The sequence below is a fragment of the Mustela putorius genome, unplaced genomic scaffold, assembly GCF_011764305.1.
Source record: "Mustela putorius furo isolate JIRA1106 unplaced genomic scaffold, ASM1176430v1.1 tig00003972_pilon_pilon_pilon, whole genome shotgun sequence".
In the NCBI taxonomy this organism is placed as follows: domain Eukaryota; kingdom Metazoa; phylum Chordata; class Mammalia; order Carnivora; family Mustelidae; genus Mustela; species Mustela putorius.
Genome location: NW_025422115.1, coordinates 6,602,343 through 6,616,496, shown reverse-complemented (window position 1 = coordinate 6,616,496; position 14,154 = coordinate 6,602,343). Strand labels below are relative to the sequence as shown.

Below are 14,154 nucleotides of genomic sequence, written 5' to 3'. Positions count from 1 at the left end.
CGCCCCTGGGACCTGATATCCTCCAAGGGGACTTCCTATGGCCTCTGGACACCAAGGTCGAGGAGTGTCCTTCCTGGGGCCGTGGGGAGAAGTCCCTCCCAGCCTGGCTTACTGTCATGGAAAGGCTTATCTATAATTTAAACAGTGCCGTGAGGAAGTATAAAACAAAACCTGGGGACCTCCTGCTCTATGCCAGCCCTCGGCTCTCCTCCCCAGGGGCAGCCAATGTCTGCCAGACTCCTGGGCACCTTCTGGGTAATTTCCCCTGTGCATGCCCATGGAGCTTTACTTTTTTCACTCAAAGAGTATCTATACTCACACCACACTGTGAGTCGCTTTTTAAGATAACAATGCATGTATGACACCCCGGAGAACATGGCAGAGCAGGACCTCTGGCCCCGCCCCGTTCTCTGACCAGCTGCAGAGGACGGCAGGGTTGGTGGGTCAGACATTTTTAGACTTTCCTCCTGCTAGAGGTTTAGGTCGTCTCCTGTTTGGGGCCACTACAGGTGATGCCACAATGACACTCTTGTTCTGTAGCATTGGGCCTTTTCACGGAAGGTTTGGGATCAAATGTTGAAGTGGGACTGTTAGGTCAAAGGGTATGTGCATTTGAAATTTTGATGGGTATGGCCAAAATGCCCTCTAAGGGGTGGCCTGACTATCAATTAGCTCCCCTTTAGTCCACTTGCCACTCAGCAAAAAGTTAAAGACAATCAGGTCACCAAACATCCCTGCTTAATACCACCAGCAGCTTTGATGGGGATCCATGCTAACAAAGCCATGCCTAGCAGACCTCTGAGCTCCCCCTTCTTCCAAATGCTCCAGCCCCACTGGCTTTTCATCTGTCCTTCTGGCACAGCAGCTCATTCCCGCCACAGGGCCTTTGCACAGGTGGACCTTTCAACATGGCATCCTTGGATCCCCACAGGAATGCCAACATGAGGGGTAAAGGACATTTTGTTGTTGTCCTCACGACTACTTCCCAACTGTTGGGGGAGGGTGAGTGCTATTTATGTGCTCTTCCTGTTTTCCTTTTGTGTTTCCTCTTTCTTCTCGATAGGTACCAACTCTTTGCATATAAGATAAATTAGCTATTTGGCTCTCATTTGTCACCAACATTTTTTTTCTACAGTTGACTGTCTTTTGACTCTGTGGTAGTTTTTCTGTTTAAGTTTCTAATTTTTATGTAGTGAAACCATTTCCTGCGCGGGTTTCTGACTTTTGCGCAGAGGTGCCCTAAGCCAGCTCCGTGAGGCCATGGCCTAAACACCCGGCCTCTCCTCGCGGCAGCTTTGGGCCTCAGGCTGGGAGGAGGCCAGGTCAGAAAGTGGGTTAGGACTGGATGGTGGGGGCCCTGAGCGTTGGCCTGGCAGTCTGGCTGCAAGTGGTAGAGCGTGGAATGGGAGCGGGGGAAGGACGGGACCCGGTTTGCATGTGGGGAGCAGTGGGCAGCTGTGGGGTGCCGGGATGGCAAGGGAAGGAGAGTGATGAGCACCAAGGCCGAGCTGAGGGACTGCAGCAGGATGTGGTGGTGACGTAGGTGGGAGGCATAGACCTGCAGTCCCCATTGGACTCGATGCCCGGCCAGCAGCGAAAGGAAGTGGGTGGGCTGAGGCTGATGCAGCAGCTGTCTCTGCTCACAGAAGCTGTGATGGGGCTGCTTGCATGGGGACAGCTGTGCACTGGGGGTGTGGGGGGCCGCTATGGGGCTGCTTGGATGGGGACAGCTGTGCACTGGGGGTGTGGGGGGCTGCTATGGGGCTGCTTGGATGGGGACAGCTGTGCGCCGGTGGGGGTGTTCTGATCATTCCACCCCAGCAGCAAGCGGGCCTGGGTCCTTCCAACACGCTCTATAGACAGAGGCTGACATCATTCTCAAGAGAACCGGTTTATTTTCAAATAAAAGGAGCCACCTTTGTCCACATATCCCAGCCAATCTTAAGTTTGATCTGCATAACTTAATTTTAGAAGAAGGTCAACAACTTGAACCAGGGGATGAGCTCACGTTCACACCACCGTTCTGGGTCCAGTGGTCTCAGATGATTACTTTCAGGAGCCAAGTGATCCGTGGGCACCTGTGTGTGCATTAATTTATACAAACGGTGGCTCTCAGACCCATAAATCCCTCATTAACCATTTCGCTCCTTGGACTTCGCTGTCCGTGAGCCCCGTCAATGCTGAGCCAACGCCTGATTTGGTGGAAGCCCCGTACGAGGTGATTTTACAACCAGGGCCTAACCACCGAGCTATTACTTAATTTGTTAAAGTGATAAACAAGATTATGACGTGCAAACAAACAGGGCTTGTGCTCCAGCTGCGTCCGAGTTTACTTTACGAAGCTATAAACACACGGCCCTTTCTTAAGTCCTGCTGATCGAGTTTCCCCGGCCTTTTGTCAGCAGAAGAATGTAGAGGCCGAGTGGGTGCTCCGGTCCCTGCACGAGCTCTTGGCTTTCTGGCTGTGTCACTTAAATGAACTCATTCATCCCCCAGATTGGGAGTGCTCCTCCCTGACGTCCTTCTGAGGGCTTCTCACACAGAGACTTTCCTGAGCAGGAGACATCTGATCTCTGCTTGCCCAAGCAGGGCCCCAGGGCCCCAGGGACTTGTGAAATGGGCTGAGAGCCTGGAGACCACTGGGGGAAGGGGCAGGGGTCACGGCACCCTCCCGCCCCTGCCCCAAACTGCTCCCCAGCTGAGAGCGTCTAGTGTAATTCCATCTGAGACCTGGGGAGGGACCGGGAAGACCCAGCCCCGCTTTGTGTGACCCAGGCCGGAGCGTGGCCCCCCTCCCCTGCTCCTGGACTTCCAGGGAAGAGACAGGGGCAGTTACTCCCAACCAGGCCCCACCGTCTTCTCTTGGGTTGCAAAACCCATAATGGGAGAATGGAGGTAGGCAGCTAGCTCTGCCCTGGAGAACCAGGGAGCCCCCGAGACCACAGCCAAGGTGGTGACTTCTCGGCACTTCTAGCAGCAAATGTTTCAGGGTCTTCTGGGTCCTCAGGGGGCAGCAGGCGGCAGGCAGGGGTGGTCCAGGGCAGCCAGGTCTTCACGACTGTCATTCCATAGGAATCACCTCCTCTTCCGCGTGCAAGCCTCCAGCCTGCCCAGCTCCTCATAGGACTGGTAGAAAATGTCAAACTCCCTGGTGCCCCAGCCCCTCCAGACAGCGAGGCACCACTCTGTGTTTTCATTCTTGAAGCCACACACGACTGTGTCCTTTGCCACCACGGCTGCGTCCACAAGCACCCTACAGAGAAAGGAGGGGTCTGAGAAAATCTACAGGGGTCCCCACTTGGTTGGGGCCAGGACCCTCAGTGTGCAATTTCTTGGGAGCCTGGCTGAGGGGGGGCATCTGGACATCCTAGCCCGGTGGCAGGCTGTGCTCTGCTGCACCGGCTTCCCCTGGGGGGTCCAGCCCATGTGCGGAGGCTTCCTAACTAAAGAAGAGCCTAGGGCATTCCTTCGTGTGCATGGGGACCTTCTGCAAGGGACTCACTCCACAGACAGCAGGTAGCCTCTGTCAGTGGACCCAGACCCCCAAGTTTCCAGAAAGCACCATCACCTCCGACTGCTGCTTGTCAGCGGACACTAACGGATTTGAAGCACTGACTTGGTTCTCCTTGCTGTCAGCTCAGGCCCAGCTCTTCCTCCTATGCTAAGTTCTCGGTGCTTAGGAAATCCAGGGTGGTATAACCGACGGAAACCCGTGCCAACATGCCCTAACTATACGCATTTGTTTTTGGAGGCTGTGGATTGTTTTGCCGATCTGTGCACACACCACAGGTTTCCTGCTGGGTCTCAGCCAGACCGGGAAGCCCATGTCCCAGCGCTCACTGCCTTGCCCTGTGGCCAGCGTGCAAACTGGTATCACATGCAGGGCCTCTGGCCACCTCAGGGCCCTGCACGCCGCAGGAATTCACTAGTTATCTCCCGAGAGAATCAATGTCTCAGATGCATGGCAAAAAGCTGGTGGGATCAGGCTATGGCCCTCAATGTTAGCTAGCTGCCTGGACTGCTTTCTCCCTACAGAGAGTAAACCCGTCTTTGGGGGCTGCACAGGAAAACACCACCCGTGAAAAACTTTGGGACACTAGTGATGGGCAAGGTGAGATCCCCAGGCCTGGGCTCTACAGACATGCCTGCTTCCCCAGAAGCCCCCCAACCCCCCTGACCTGTGATGTGGTCACTACTTCACCCACAAACTCAGCTGGGACTCAACACACACACACTCACACACACGCACGCACACACACACACACACACACACACAACACATCCCAGATCTTGCTTCTGGAATCACTGGCAGACCAGGCGTCAGTGGATCTGGTGGGTCCTTGAGGATGCCCCGTGCTTTCGGGCAAGGAAAGGGACCTGTCACAAATGTTTCCTCTTTCACCATTATCCTGCTCTGGGGCAAACAGGCCACATGACATTTCTCCATCAAGGAGGTTCTCAGGATGGGACTCAGTAGACAAAGTGAGGTGTGCATACTGCCGGCTGGCAGGGGACTCTGGGGATACTGGCCAGTGCCAGCCTCCCATGCCCATAGCCACGCACACTGTATCCAGATAGGCTGTCTTGCCCCAGAACAACCTTCTCAGTGGAGTCTGGTCTGCCTCCTGGTAGGGCCTCCCGACAGATGGGTATGGAGCCATGGCAGAGCCTGGGCTCGGGCACAGGGAGGGATGGTGTGTGCCAGGTCTGTGCCTCCCCTAGGGGCTGTCTGGGCAGGCGGAGACCCCAGAAAGGGCCCTCCTACTTGGTGGGAAGGACAGTGAATCAGTCAGCTCCCCGTTTCAATGGCAGCTGAACTCCAGCCCTGGACATATAGACCCCAGGCAGGACCCTCAATCTGCAGGTGCACTGGGAACCCCAGAAACAGCCAGCCATGATCTGTGGACCCATGACCCGTGATGCCCAGTTCAGCTAGTATTTGCTGAGCTCCGAGGAGCTGCCTGGAGGACCTCAACTTGTTCCTTCTCTGCCTTCTGGCCACCGTGGCATTTATTGGTGGAGGACAGAAAGGTGAGAAGCCGCTGAGGGTGTAGGGGTGCTGGCAGAGGGGCCCTGATTCCCCGCACCACAGCTGGGGAGCCTAAAGGAGGCATCTTCAGGCTTACCCATGCGGACTCAGCTCCCGGGCTTTTAAGACAGCGAGGACGCGGCCCCGCTGGCCCCCGGCGTCCTTCTCCAGGCCGATGACAATGACATCGCCGCCGCGCCTGCGAAACCAAACCCGAGAAGGGGAAGCGTTTTGTCCAGGGCCGTGCTCTCGGGGGGAAATGGAGCCAGCGTGCACAGAGGCGAGGCAACAAATGCGCCGTCTCTGTGAGAACGGATTGGGTTACCGCGAGGGCGCCGCGGCCAGGCCCAGGAGGCCTTTCCCAGCGGGAAACCGAATCGCTGCAGATCGGGGCTCTGCCTGGCGGTCCCCGGGGGGCAGATGAGCACTCATGGGGGCCCTTCTCAGGTTTCCTAAAGAGACCCCTCGAGGCTCCAGAACACAGGGAGCATGGTGGCCTCGGCAAGCTCCCGTGGGCAGTATGGGAGTGCTGCCCCGCTCGCGGGGAAACGTACCTGGGGACCCAGATGACGTCTTTCACGGCCAGGATCCTCACGGCCTGCAGGTGCTGGCTGAAGGCGTCCCCGTCCACGGGCGTCAGGTCGTGCTCGGACCTGTCGGAGCTCACGGCGGGCTCGTTCAGCCGGTCAGAGTCCTCACAGTCGGTGGAGAAAGGCACACTGGAAGAGCTGGCCGGGGAGCAGGGCAGGCTGGAGGAGGACGCGGGGGCCCGGTGGGGAGAGGATGAGGAGTAGGAGGACATGGAGCAGTAGTCAGTCAGCGAGTCCTGGTGCGTCAGGATCTGTGTGCCTAGCTCCTCGCTGTACATGATGCTCACGTCCGCGATGGAGTCCCCCTTGGGCTCTTTGGAGCCAGCTGCGTGGCTGCCTGGGGACTCTGGACCCAGGGGGCGCACTGGAAACATGTCTCTGAGTGGGCTGGGGTCCCCACAGAAGTACCAGGCACACAGCTGGTAGGTGGCCGCGTGGTACATCACCAGTGAGTTGGCCCTGTCATCCAGGCACCAGACGACCTCCTCCCCACGGCACTCGGAGCTGCACACGACCGAGGTGACCACCGAAGGGGCCGAGTAGGGCTCCAGCCTCCTGCTGATCTCCAGGGCTGCACAGTCGATGACCAGCAGGCCTGGCCCGTTGCTGTACCAGACCTCGGAACCGCTGTTGACCACCTCCATGGCCTTCACAGGGTAGGGGTTCTGCCGCGTGTCTTCATCTGGGATGCTGAACTTGGACCTGTTGGCCGTGTGTGAGCACAGGTAGGAGCAGCTGCTGTCCGGGGCGCCCCGCACCACAGGAAACACCGCCACAAGCCCGTCATCCAGGCCTGCGAGCACCAGGTAGGAGTTCTGCGGGGAGAAGACAGGACTGCCCGTGAGCCTCCCGCAGGCCGGGAGAGAAGCAGAGTGGGCACAAAACTCCTCTTTGCACTGACCCCAGCACCCTCAGAGGAGTGATGTACCCAGAAAGGCAGGGGGCCGCCAGCAGGAGCTTCTGGGCATGCTCCCAGAGCAGGTGCAACTCTGGCCCAGAAGAGCCACACCCGCCCTCCCTGCCAGGAGCAGGAGAGGAGTGTGCAGGGGAAGAGTGTGGCCCCTGGCACATAGGGGAAGGGCGGGTGTGCCCTGAATCAAGGGCCCTGAATCAAGGGGTCTGCAGGCTGGCTTCCGGCAGTGTGAGTGGGAGGGGGCTGCCTTCTGCCTCGGGTCACACGGGCCTCCTTCAGAGGCAGGACGTGGTTCCCTCCTTCCCATGAGCTCCGCTTGTTAACGATGTGACAGCAGTCATGGTCAGCATGTGGGCGTGCTTGCGACCTCCTGCCGGCTGCCCCACCAGACGGGGACTCCATGGCAGCAGGCTTGGCGTGCCCGCCACTGCGTCCTCGGTGTGGGCCTGCCACATGGAAGGGCTGAGTCTCAACCATCTCTGTGAATCCACCTGGCGTTCTGCCCCAGCAGATGATGTGTGCAGCTGAGCCTACCCTTGAAGAAATCGCTTCCAGCTCAACCCTCTCATGGAGGCACTTCTCGGACCCTGTGTCTACACCCCTCCCCCCCACTTCCCACACCTATTCTGAAATGCCCAGATGGCCACGCTAGGGTCCTGGGGTTGCCCTCCACCCTCACAGTGAAGCGTGCCATCTTCTATAGGCAAAGGTGCAGGGACAGTGCTGGATGCTGGCCTTCCTGAAGCATCTCTGTGGAGCCGAGCACAGAGGGCAGCTGCAGAGCCCGGATGCCTGGCAAGGGCTGGGTGGAAGGGAGGAATTCAGGAGAACAAAGCCGAAGCCACCACAGAGCAGGGACCCAGGCTTCGTGCCAGCACGGGTGGGCAATAGAAAGTCCCCTTTCTGGGACCTGGAGCTACCTGGGAACTGGGGAGGCCAGACTGTCCAAGGGAACGAGAGCACAACAGCAAGGTCAATGAGTCCTAAGAACATTTATCAAAATCCATCCTCAGAAATTTCGGGAAGAAGGCAGCCAAAGCAAATAGGAGCAGCGTCTCTATCTGAATCCCAGCTCTGGGCCCCAGTCCGGGCGGTGAGCCCCACGGTCCGGCTGGGTGTGAATGTGCGCGTGCAAGAATGCAGGGGCCTGCCGTCGTGGCCGCGGGGCAGCACGGCCTCCGAGGCGCAGGCATGCTGACAAGGAGGCTCCGCACAGAGCCCGCTTTATTCCCCTTGGTCGTGCGGGTGGTGGTGCCCTGGTTCGGGGGCTCTGGCCAGCAGTGGCCTTAAATAACGCTTTGTGCCATGTCCTCCTGGGCTCTGGGCAGACGGGGTCCCGAGCTGCCCAGCCTTGCCCATGGGGCACGGTTGTAAATGATTCTAGGGTTCATTTCAGACTTTTTAATTTTTTTTTTTTAAAGAAATAGACTGTAGTTGGGCAAAGAGCATATCTACTTCACGACTGTTAAGAAGTCATAATAATGCTCTCACATTTACCCAAGTGCACAGGTCCAGAGCTTGGAGGATGTTATGCTCAAAGAACCCTTTTCAACCTCTTCTTATCCTGAAATTGGATGATGACAGCCAACATGTTTTAACCAAACACCACTGATAATGACACCCTGAGCGTTGACGAGGAGCAGGGAGAACCAGCAGGGGACGGGGCGGCGGGGCAGGGGGCAAAGGCAGAAGAGCAGTGCCTGGGTTCGGAGGCCTGAGAAGCCAGACGGCACCACTGAAGGACTGGGGCAGCTTCTCAGAGCAGGCTCGGTGGCCCCTGACCTTGAGAACTGAATAAAAGGTGGTGTGGCAGAGGTGCATTCCTAGCAAGAAGGGTCACCCCAGAGCGCGGTGCTGGATGGGCGGGGAGGCTCATCCACCTGCAGAGGGGCCGGAGACCCAGGCTGTGGGGATTGACCACCTGGGGCTCTATTTCAGAGAGGTGGGGGCTAGAAGATCAAGGACAAAGAGGGACCCAAGGTCTAGGGCTGACCGTGGGCACTCCAGAGGTACATGGAGCCTGCTGCTCCCCAGGGGTGTGGGCAGGGCTGCCGGCACATGTCCACTGCTACCCGAAGGGGAAGGGCACACATGCAACGGCTATTTATACCATCTGTACCCCAAAAGCGCTTCACCTGAATCTGGGACTGTGGCATTTGCAAGTGAAATGCAAGCTTTCCCCTCAGCCCCCGAGTTCTGCTCTGTGAGTTCCACAGGCTCCTGAAAAGGCACTCATGATGGTCTGTCTCTCTGAGGCTGACTGGGACCTGACCCCGGGCTCGGTGGTCCAAGAGGAACTGGCTTTGCTCCCGCTTCTCATACCCCCACACCCAAGCCGAGGGGGGACGCCCCAACAGAAGGGCATCCACCTCCCCCCGCCCGACCTCACCTTTTTAATAACAGGCACTGCCAACAAGCAGGTGACGACCGCCGGGGTGTCCAAAGCCTGCTGGGGTGTGTTTAAGGGGCACATGCCCTTGAGGCTATAGATGTAGATCTTCTGGTCCTATAGAGGCAGACAAGCCAACGTAAGACCCCAGCGGGAACATGCCTGCCATTTTCTCTCAGGGTCCCTTTTGCCTTGGGAACCCCTTTGTGCCTTAGGAAGCAACCTTGACCGGACCTTTCTGGTTGGCTGGTTGCATCTTCCTGTGCTTTGTAGGGATCTTGAAAATGACACGAGTTTAAAGAAGAAACACAGAATTGCCCCTACCCTGTTACCTGGAGAAAACCACCACAGGGACTTGGGGCCCAGACTTTATTTCCCCTGAGTGCCTGTGTGTGTGTCTCTGCATCTCTGCATTCCTGGCCAAAGTGGGACTGCCTGACTGCGCTGTTCCTCACCTTTCCCGTGACATCTCACGGCAGGTGGAGGGAAGTGTGTGTGAGCCCGAAAGGGAATTAGAGCGCCTCCGGGCTGCCCATAGGCCCGGGGGGGGGGCGCGGGGGGGGCCCACAGCCTAACCTGCTGTCAGAGCTCGGTCTGTTCCGTGTGTCTGTCCTCTGAGAGGCGGGGCAGGAGGCACGAATGCCACGCCCCATCAACATGCCCCTCACCACGCCCCCTCACCACGCCCCACACAGCTCTGGAGAGTCCAGGCATTCTCTGGGGCCCGTCCCTCTGGATTTCTCAGAAGACAGCTCCCAAGGCCTTCGGCTGACTTCCTTGATGTGAAGGCAAAATGCCTTTAGGGCTGAGTGGAGGACTGGCTGGGGAGCCCCTGCAGTGCTCTGAGAAACCCAGTGACTTCACCAGCCTAATGGAGTTCTTTCGCGGGGATCCCGCACCTGAGACTTCTCTCGACTGAGTCCAGGTCACAAGCAGGGACAAGGTCGGTCGATACCTTTGGGGACACACTGCGCTTCTGCTTCTTCTCAGGGCCGCTGGCACTGCTCTGGGGGTCTCACACGTGCAGGCTGGGGTTATCTGGTAATCCCACCTACCTAGGCATCCTGTGTTCCTCTTTGCTAAATCCCCCCCCCCAAAAAAAACGCGGCATGGACTGCACCCTGTGTTGCCTAGCTGGATGAGAGCCCTGTGTGGGGGCACTTACCTCAGTGGCCGTCCACAGAGAGTTCTGGACCTTGAGCTGGCAGCTCAGCTTCATTCCCGCACAGCTCATCCGCTGTACTTCCATAAGGCCCTTCTCCGTGTTCACCACCGTGTAGTTCCTAGAATCGGGGACAATTGTGGGGTCAGTGCACAGTGGCCTCCCTTCTCTTGGCTTGGCCTGAGCAGCCTTGGGGGAGGACGTCAGCTGCCTCCTCCAGCCCCTCCAACCCAGGGTTGAATTTGGCCACGTTCTGAGAGAATCGAGGACCGTTCACTGCACTGGGTGCAGGTGGATTCTGCTTCCCTTGCTTGAATGTTTGGGCCGTGGGAGGGCATTCCCAATGGGAAGAAAGGCTCTCTTCTGTCTGTGATGTTGGAGGGTCTGAGAAGTTGCCCCCCGGTGTGAAGAAGGGGCACAAGTGGCCGCATTTCCATCAAAGCCACTCACCCTTCCCGCTGGCCATATCTGCTACAACCCAGGAACAGGAGAGCTGCTCCATATCAGAGCAGACAAAATCAAGGCTAAAGACAGATGGGTGCATGTCAGAGTAAGCTGGGGGGTCCTCAAAACACATCCCCCAACACGAGTACTCTGAGAACTAATAAGCTGTCATATATTAGGGCTGCTGTTTGCTCACTGGAACTGACCTGCCCCTCGCATTTCTGTCTCCCCCCGATTCCTCCTGGGCATCCAGTGTCCTCACTGTCTGAAGTGGAGACTGAAGTTATTGACCAAGGTCACACACATCTTTTGCACATTTATGTCTCTCAGTCTATAGACTGGCTTCCCCTCCCCTTTCTCTTTTTTCTCTGGCAGGTTATGTGCAGAGGATGCCGGGGGTGTCCTGTGCAGTCCCCACATCCCTTGGGTGTCATCTGTCTCACCCCTCCCCCAAGTCTGGAGTCTTGATCAGATTCTGGTTTTTTTTAGGCAAGAACATTTCCTCAGTGGGGGTGTGGGTTTCTGTTGGGAATGTCCTGTTCTCACTCCTTTTGTGATCATGAATGATCACTGCCTTATATCCATTATTTCAATAGAGATTGCAAAAGGCTGACATTCTATTTCTGGCATTCTTTATTTATGTATTAGCTTCTTTAATTCTAAAAAGAGAAACTTCCTCCTTTTCTCTCTTTTGTTACCCTGGGGTAGAATTCACATAGGAAAGGCAGAATAAAACCTTGATTCTTTCTGAATATACTAGTTTTCAAAATAATGGGTCGGAGCCTCCAATGGTCATCAACGAGGGGTTTTTGTTTAAGACTTAATTTATTTAGAGAGTATGGGCAGAGGGAGGGCATGGGGAGAGGGAGAGAGAGAGAGTTTTAGGCAGACTCCCTGCTGAACATGAAGCCCCATGTGGGGCTTGATCTAAAGACCATGAAGTCATGACCTGAGCTGAAATCAAGAACTGGACACTTAACTGACTAGAGCTACCCAGGCACCCCAGTTTGTCTGTTTCTATTTTTTTTGTTTTTATTAAGTAGCATTAGAAACATGAATTAAAAAATTTGACATGTCTCAACCCACTGCAATTCTTCTTACTAAATGGCCAATTGCCCTATCCTTGGCCAGCAGGAACCTCTCTGGGTTGACTCCTAAATCCCTTTAATCTCCCCTCACGAATATCTGATGGCATCCTTGATTCTGGTGTGTCAGATGTTCCGGCCATCTTCCTGTCCCAGACCTGGAGTCAGCCACCTCTCCAACAAGCCCTGGTTCCTTATGTACTTAGAGTACTAAGTACTAGGGTGCTTAGACCCACCATCTGGGTCCCAGGAGTCATGATTGCTAAATGGTCATTACTGGTAGGCCTTATCAATGGGCAGGGCCAGGAAACACGAGTTTATTTTTCATAAAGATAAAATCTATATGAATCCAAAAATTTAAATTCAGAAGTACTGTTTTTTTTTTTAAATTTAATCTATCTTTCATACTTTACATGCCAAATATCACAATGTGTGATGCCCGGCGATGTAATTACTGAAAAAATATATATTTGCATATATAAATATTAGTAAAAACAAGTAAATATGCACATGCACCAATATACATATTTCTTTAGGGCATGGTTTCTTACACCATGTCTTATGTCAGGGTGCTCAGTCCCCACGGCATTCATCGTGGTGTAAACGTCACCTGGACGGATCTTGGGAAAATGGCAAAGTTCTTCCATTTATCTCCTCGTGTCTCAAGCTCCACTTTATCTAAGCATTATTCGACTGTGACACCCGCCTATGTTTTCCATGAGGCTTAGAAGACGATTCAGGCCATGAAATGCTCTTGTGACTCTGAAGATGTCCCACGAGGGGGTGGGAAACACCTCATACCCTGACCAGGACTGGAGGATCTCACACCAGATGGTGGGTTTTGGAGACTACAAAGCTGATCTTTCCAATACTTGGCATCTTGGTCCTGTGACCTCCTGTTCGTTTCCCAGTGATCTCATTCTCAGCTTACCCCAGCCACCCTCTCCCAAAGTTGCATGTCGATCCCGTCTTTGCTAATATTTGCAACCCTCCCACCCACTCAGTGTCAAGGATCTATTTTCTGACCTCTACCCCTGAGTTTTCCAGAACATTCCACCCACTACCATAACATCACAGGGTTTTTGGTTTTGTTTACTCTCTGCTAAGATCTAGGACTCTCTGGTACTTTCCATTATTCCTTATCCATTTTATGGCCCCATTATTTTATGATTCATCTCTATCATGACCCTTTTGAAAATACCTGCACTGCTCATGTCCTTCTCTCCCTCCTGCCAAAAACCCAACTCTGCTTAAAACCAACTGTTGCCCAGCTTGCCATCTGGGGGCAGCAAAGCATGCTGGGGGCACATAACCCTGTGGATGAGCCTTATCTCCAACATATGACCTCCAACCCCCGGAGGGCCTCAGGGCTGCCGTCACCACCCTGGTCTCATGTGCCCCTGTTCACGTCACACGCTGTGGTCTTCTCGAATATTCAAAACCTATCCCGATGCTTCATCCTTCCTGTCACTTCACTGAGAAAAAGATGTGACTAGAAGGGAAGGCCCACAAATGGCTTATGTAAGGGCACCAGTCCTGCTTGGCTCTGGGTCCCCTGCCCCTCTCGCTACTCGACAACCCCACCCCAGTCACTGTCCTTTCTCCCTGACCCCCAGCATCATTTGCTCCTTCTGCCATCGAGCTGCAGATAGCACCCATCTTAAAACAAAGTCCTCCCAGGATGGGAGAACTATTACAACTAATAGGTGACCGGGGTAAAGACGTGGGGTACAAAATCAACATACAGGAATCTGTCATGTTTCTGCACACTAGCAGAAAGAAAAGTTAAGAAAATGATTCCATTTACAGTTGCACCAAAAAGAATAAAGTACCTAGGAATACCGTTGATCCAGGAGGTGAAAGACATTGATAAAACAAACTGAAGAGGACATAAATAAAAGGACACATGTTTATGGACTGGTTGAGTCACTATTATTCAAACATCCATACTACCCAAAGTCATCTACAGATTCAACGCTCTCCCTATCAAAAGAGCATCAGCATTTTTCATAGAATGAGAACACATAATCTTAAAATTTGTATGGAGGCCACAAAAGACTGGAAAAGCCAAAGAAATCTTGAGACAGAAGACTAAAGCTGGGAGTATCACAATCCCTGGTTTTGAACCATTAATGACAAAGCCGGAGTAATCAAAATGGAATGGTATGGGCCCCAAAACACACATAGATCAACAGAACAGAACAGAGAGCCCAGAAATAAACCCATACTTATGTGGTCAGTTCCTCCACAACAAAGGAGGCAAGAATACACAATGGGTGGAAAGACAGTTTCTTCAATCAGTGTTGTTCAATCAGAATTTGACAGCCATATGCAAAAGAATGAAACTGGGCCACTTTCTTACACAATACACAAAATAAACTCGAAGACCTAAAAGGTGGACCTGAAACCATAAAAGTTCTTTTTTTAAAAAAAAAAAAAAATTTATTTATTTATTTGACAGACAGAGATCACAGGTAGGCAGAGAGGCAGGCAGAGAGAGAGAGGAGGAAGCAGGGTCCTGCTGAGCAGAGAGCCCGATGGA

At 54.3% G+C, this 14,154-nt stretch overlaps 1 protein-coding gene across 5 annotated transcripts in view; it reads right to left on the bottom strand.

Moving 5' to 3' along the window:
• Positions 1-1,878: 1,878 nt before the first annotated feature.
• Positions 1,879-14,154, bottom strand: part of LRRK1 (leucine rich repeat kinase 1) — a 123,259-nt gene continuing 110,983 nt past the window's right edge. For all 5 annotated transcript variants that reach the window (XM_045070739.1, XM_045070741.1, XM_045070740.1 and 2 more), the window contains 5 exons: positions 10,087-10,204; positions 8,922-9,038; positions 5,584-6,434; positions 5,127-5,228; positions 1,879-3,253 (listed from right to left, as the gene is read on the bottom strand). In XM_045070739.1, the coding sequence (XP_044926674.1) occupies positions 3,076-3,253; positions 5,127-5,228; positions 5,584-6,434; positions 8,922-9,038; positions 10,087-10,204 (1,366 nt within the window). In that variant the 3' untranslated portion in view covers positions 1,879-3,075. The remainder of the gene's footprint in view (positions 3,254-5,126; positions 5,229-5,583; positions 6,435-8,921; positions 9,039-10,086; positions 10,205-14,154) is intronic.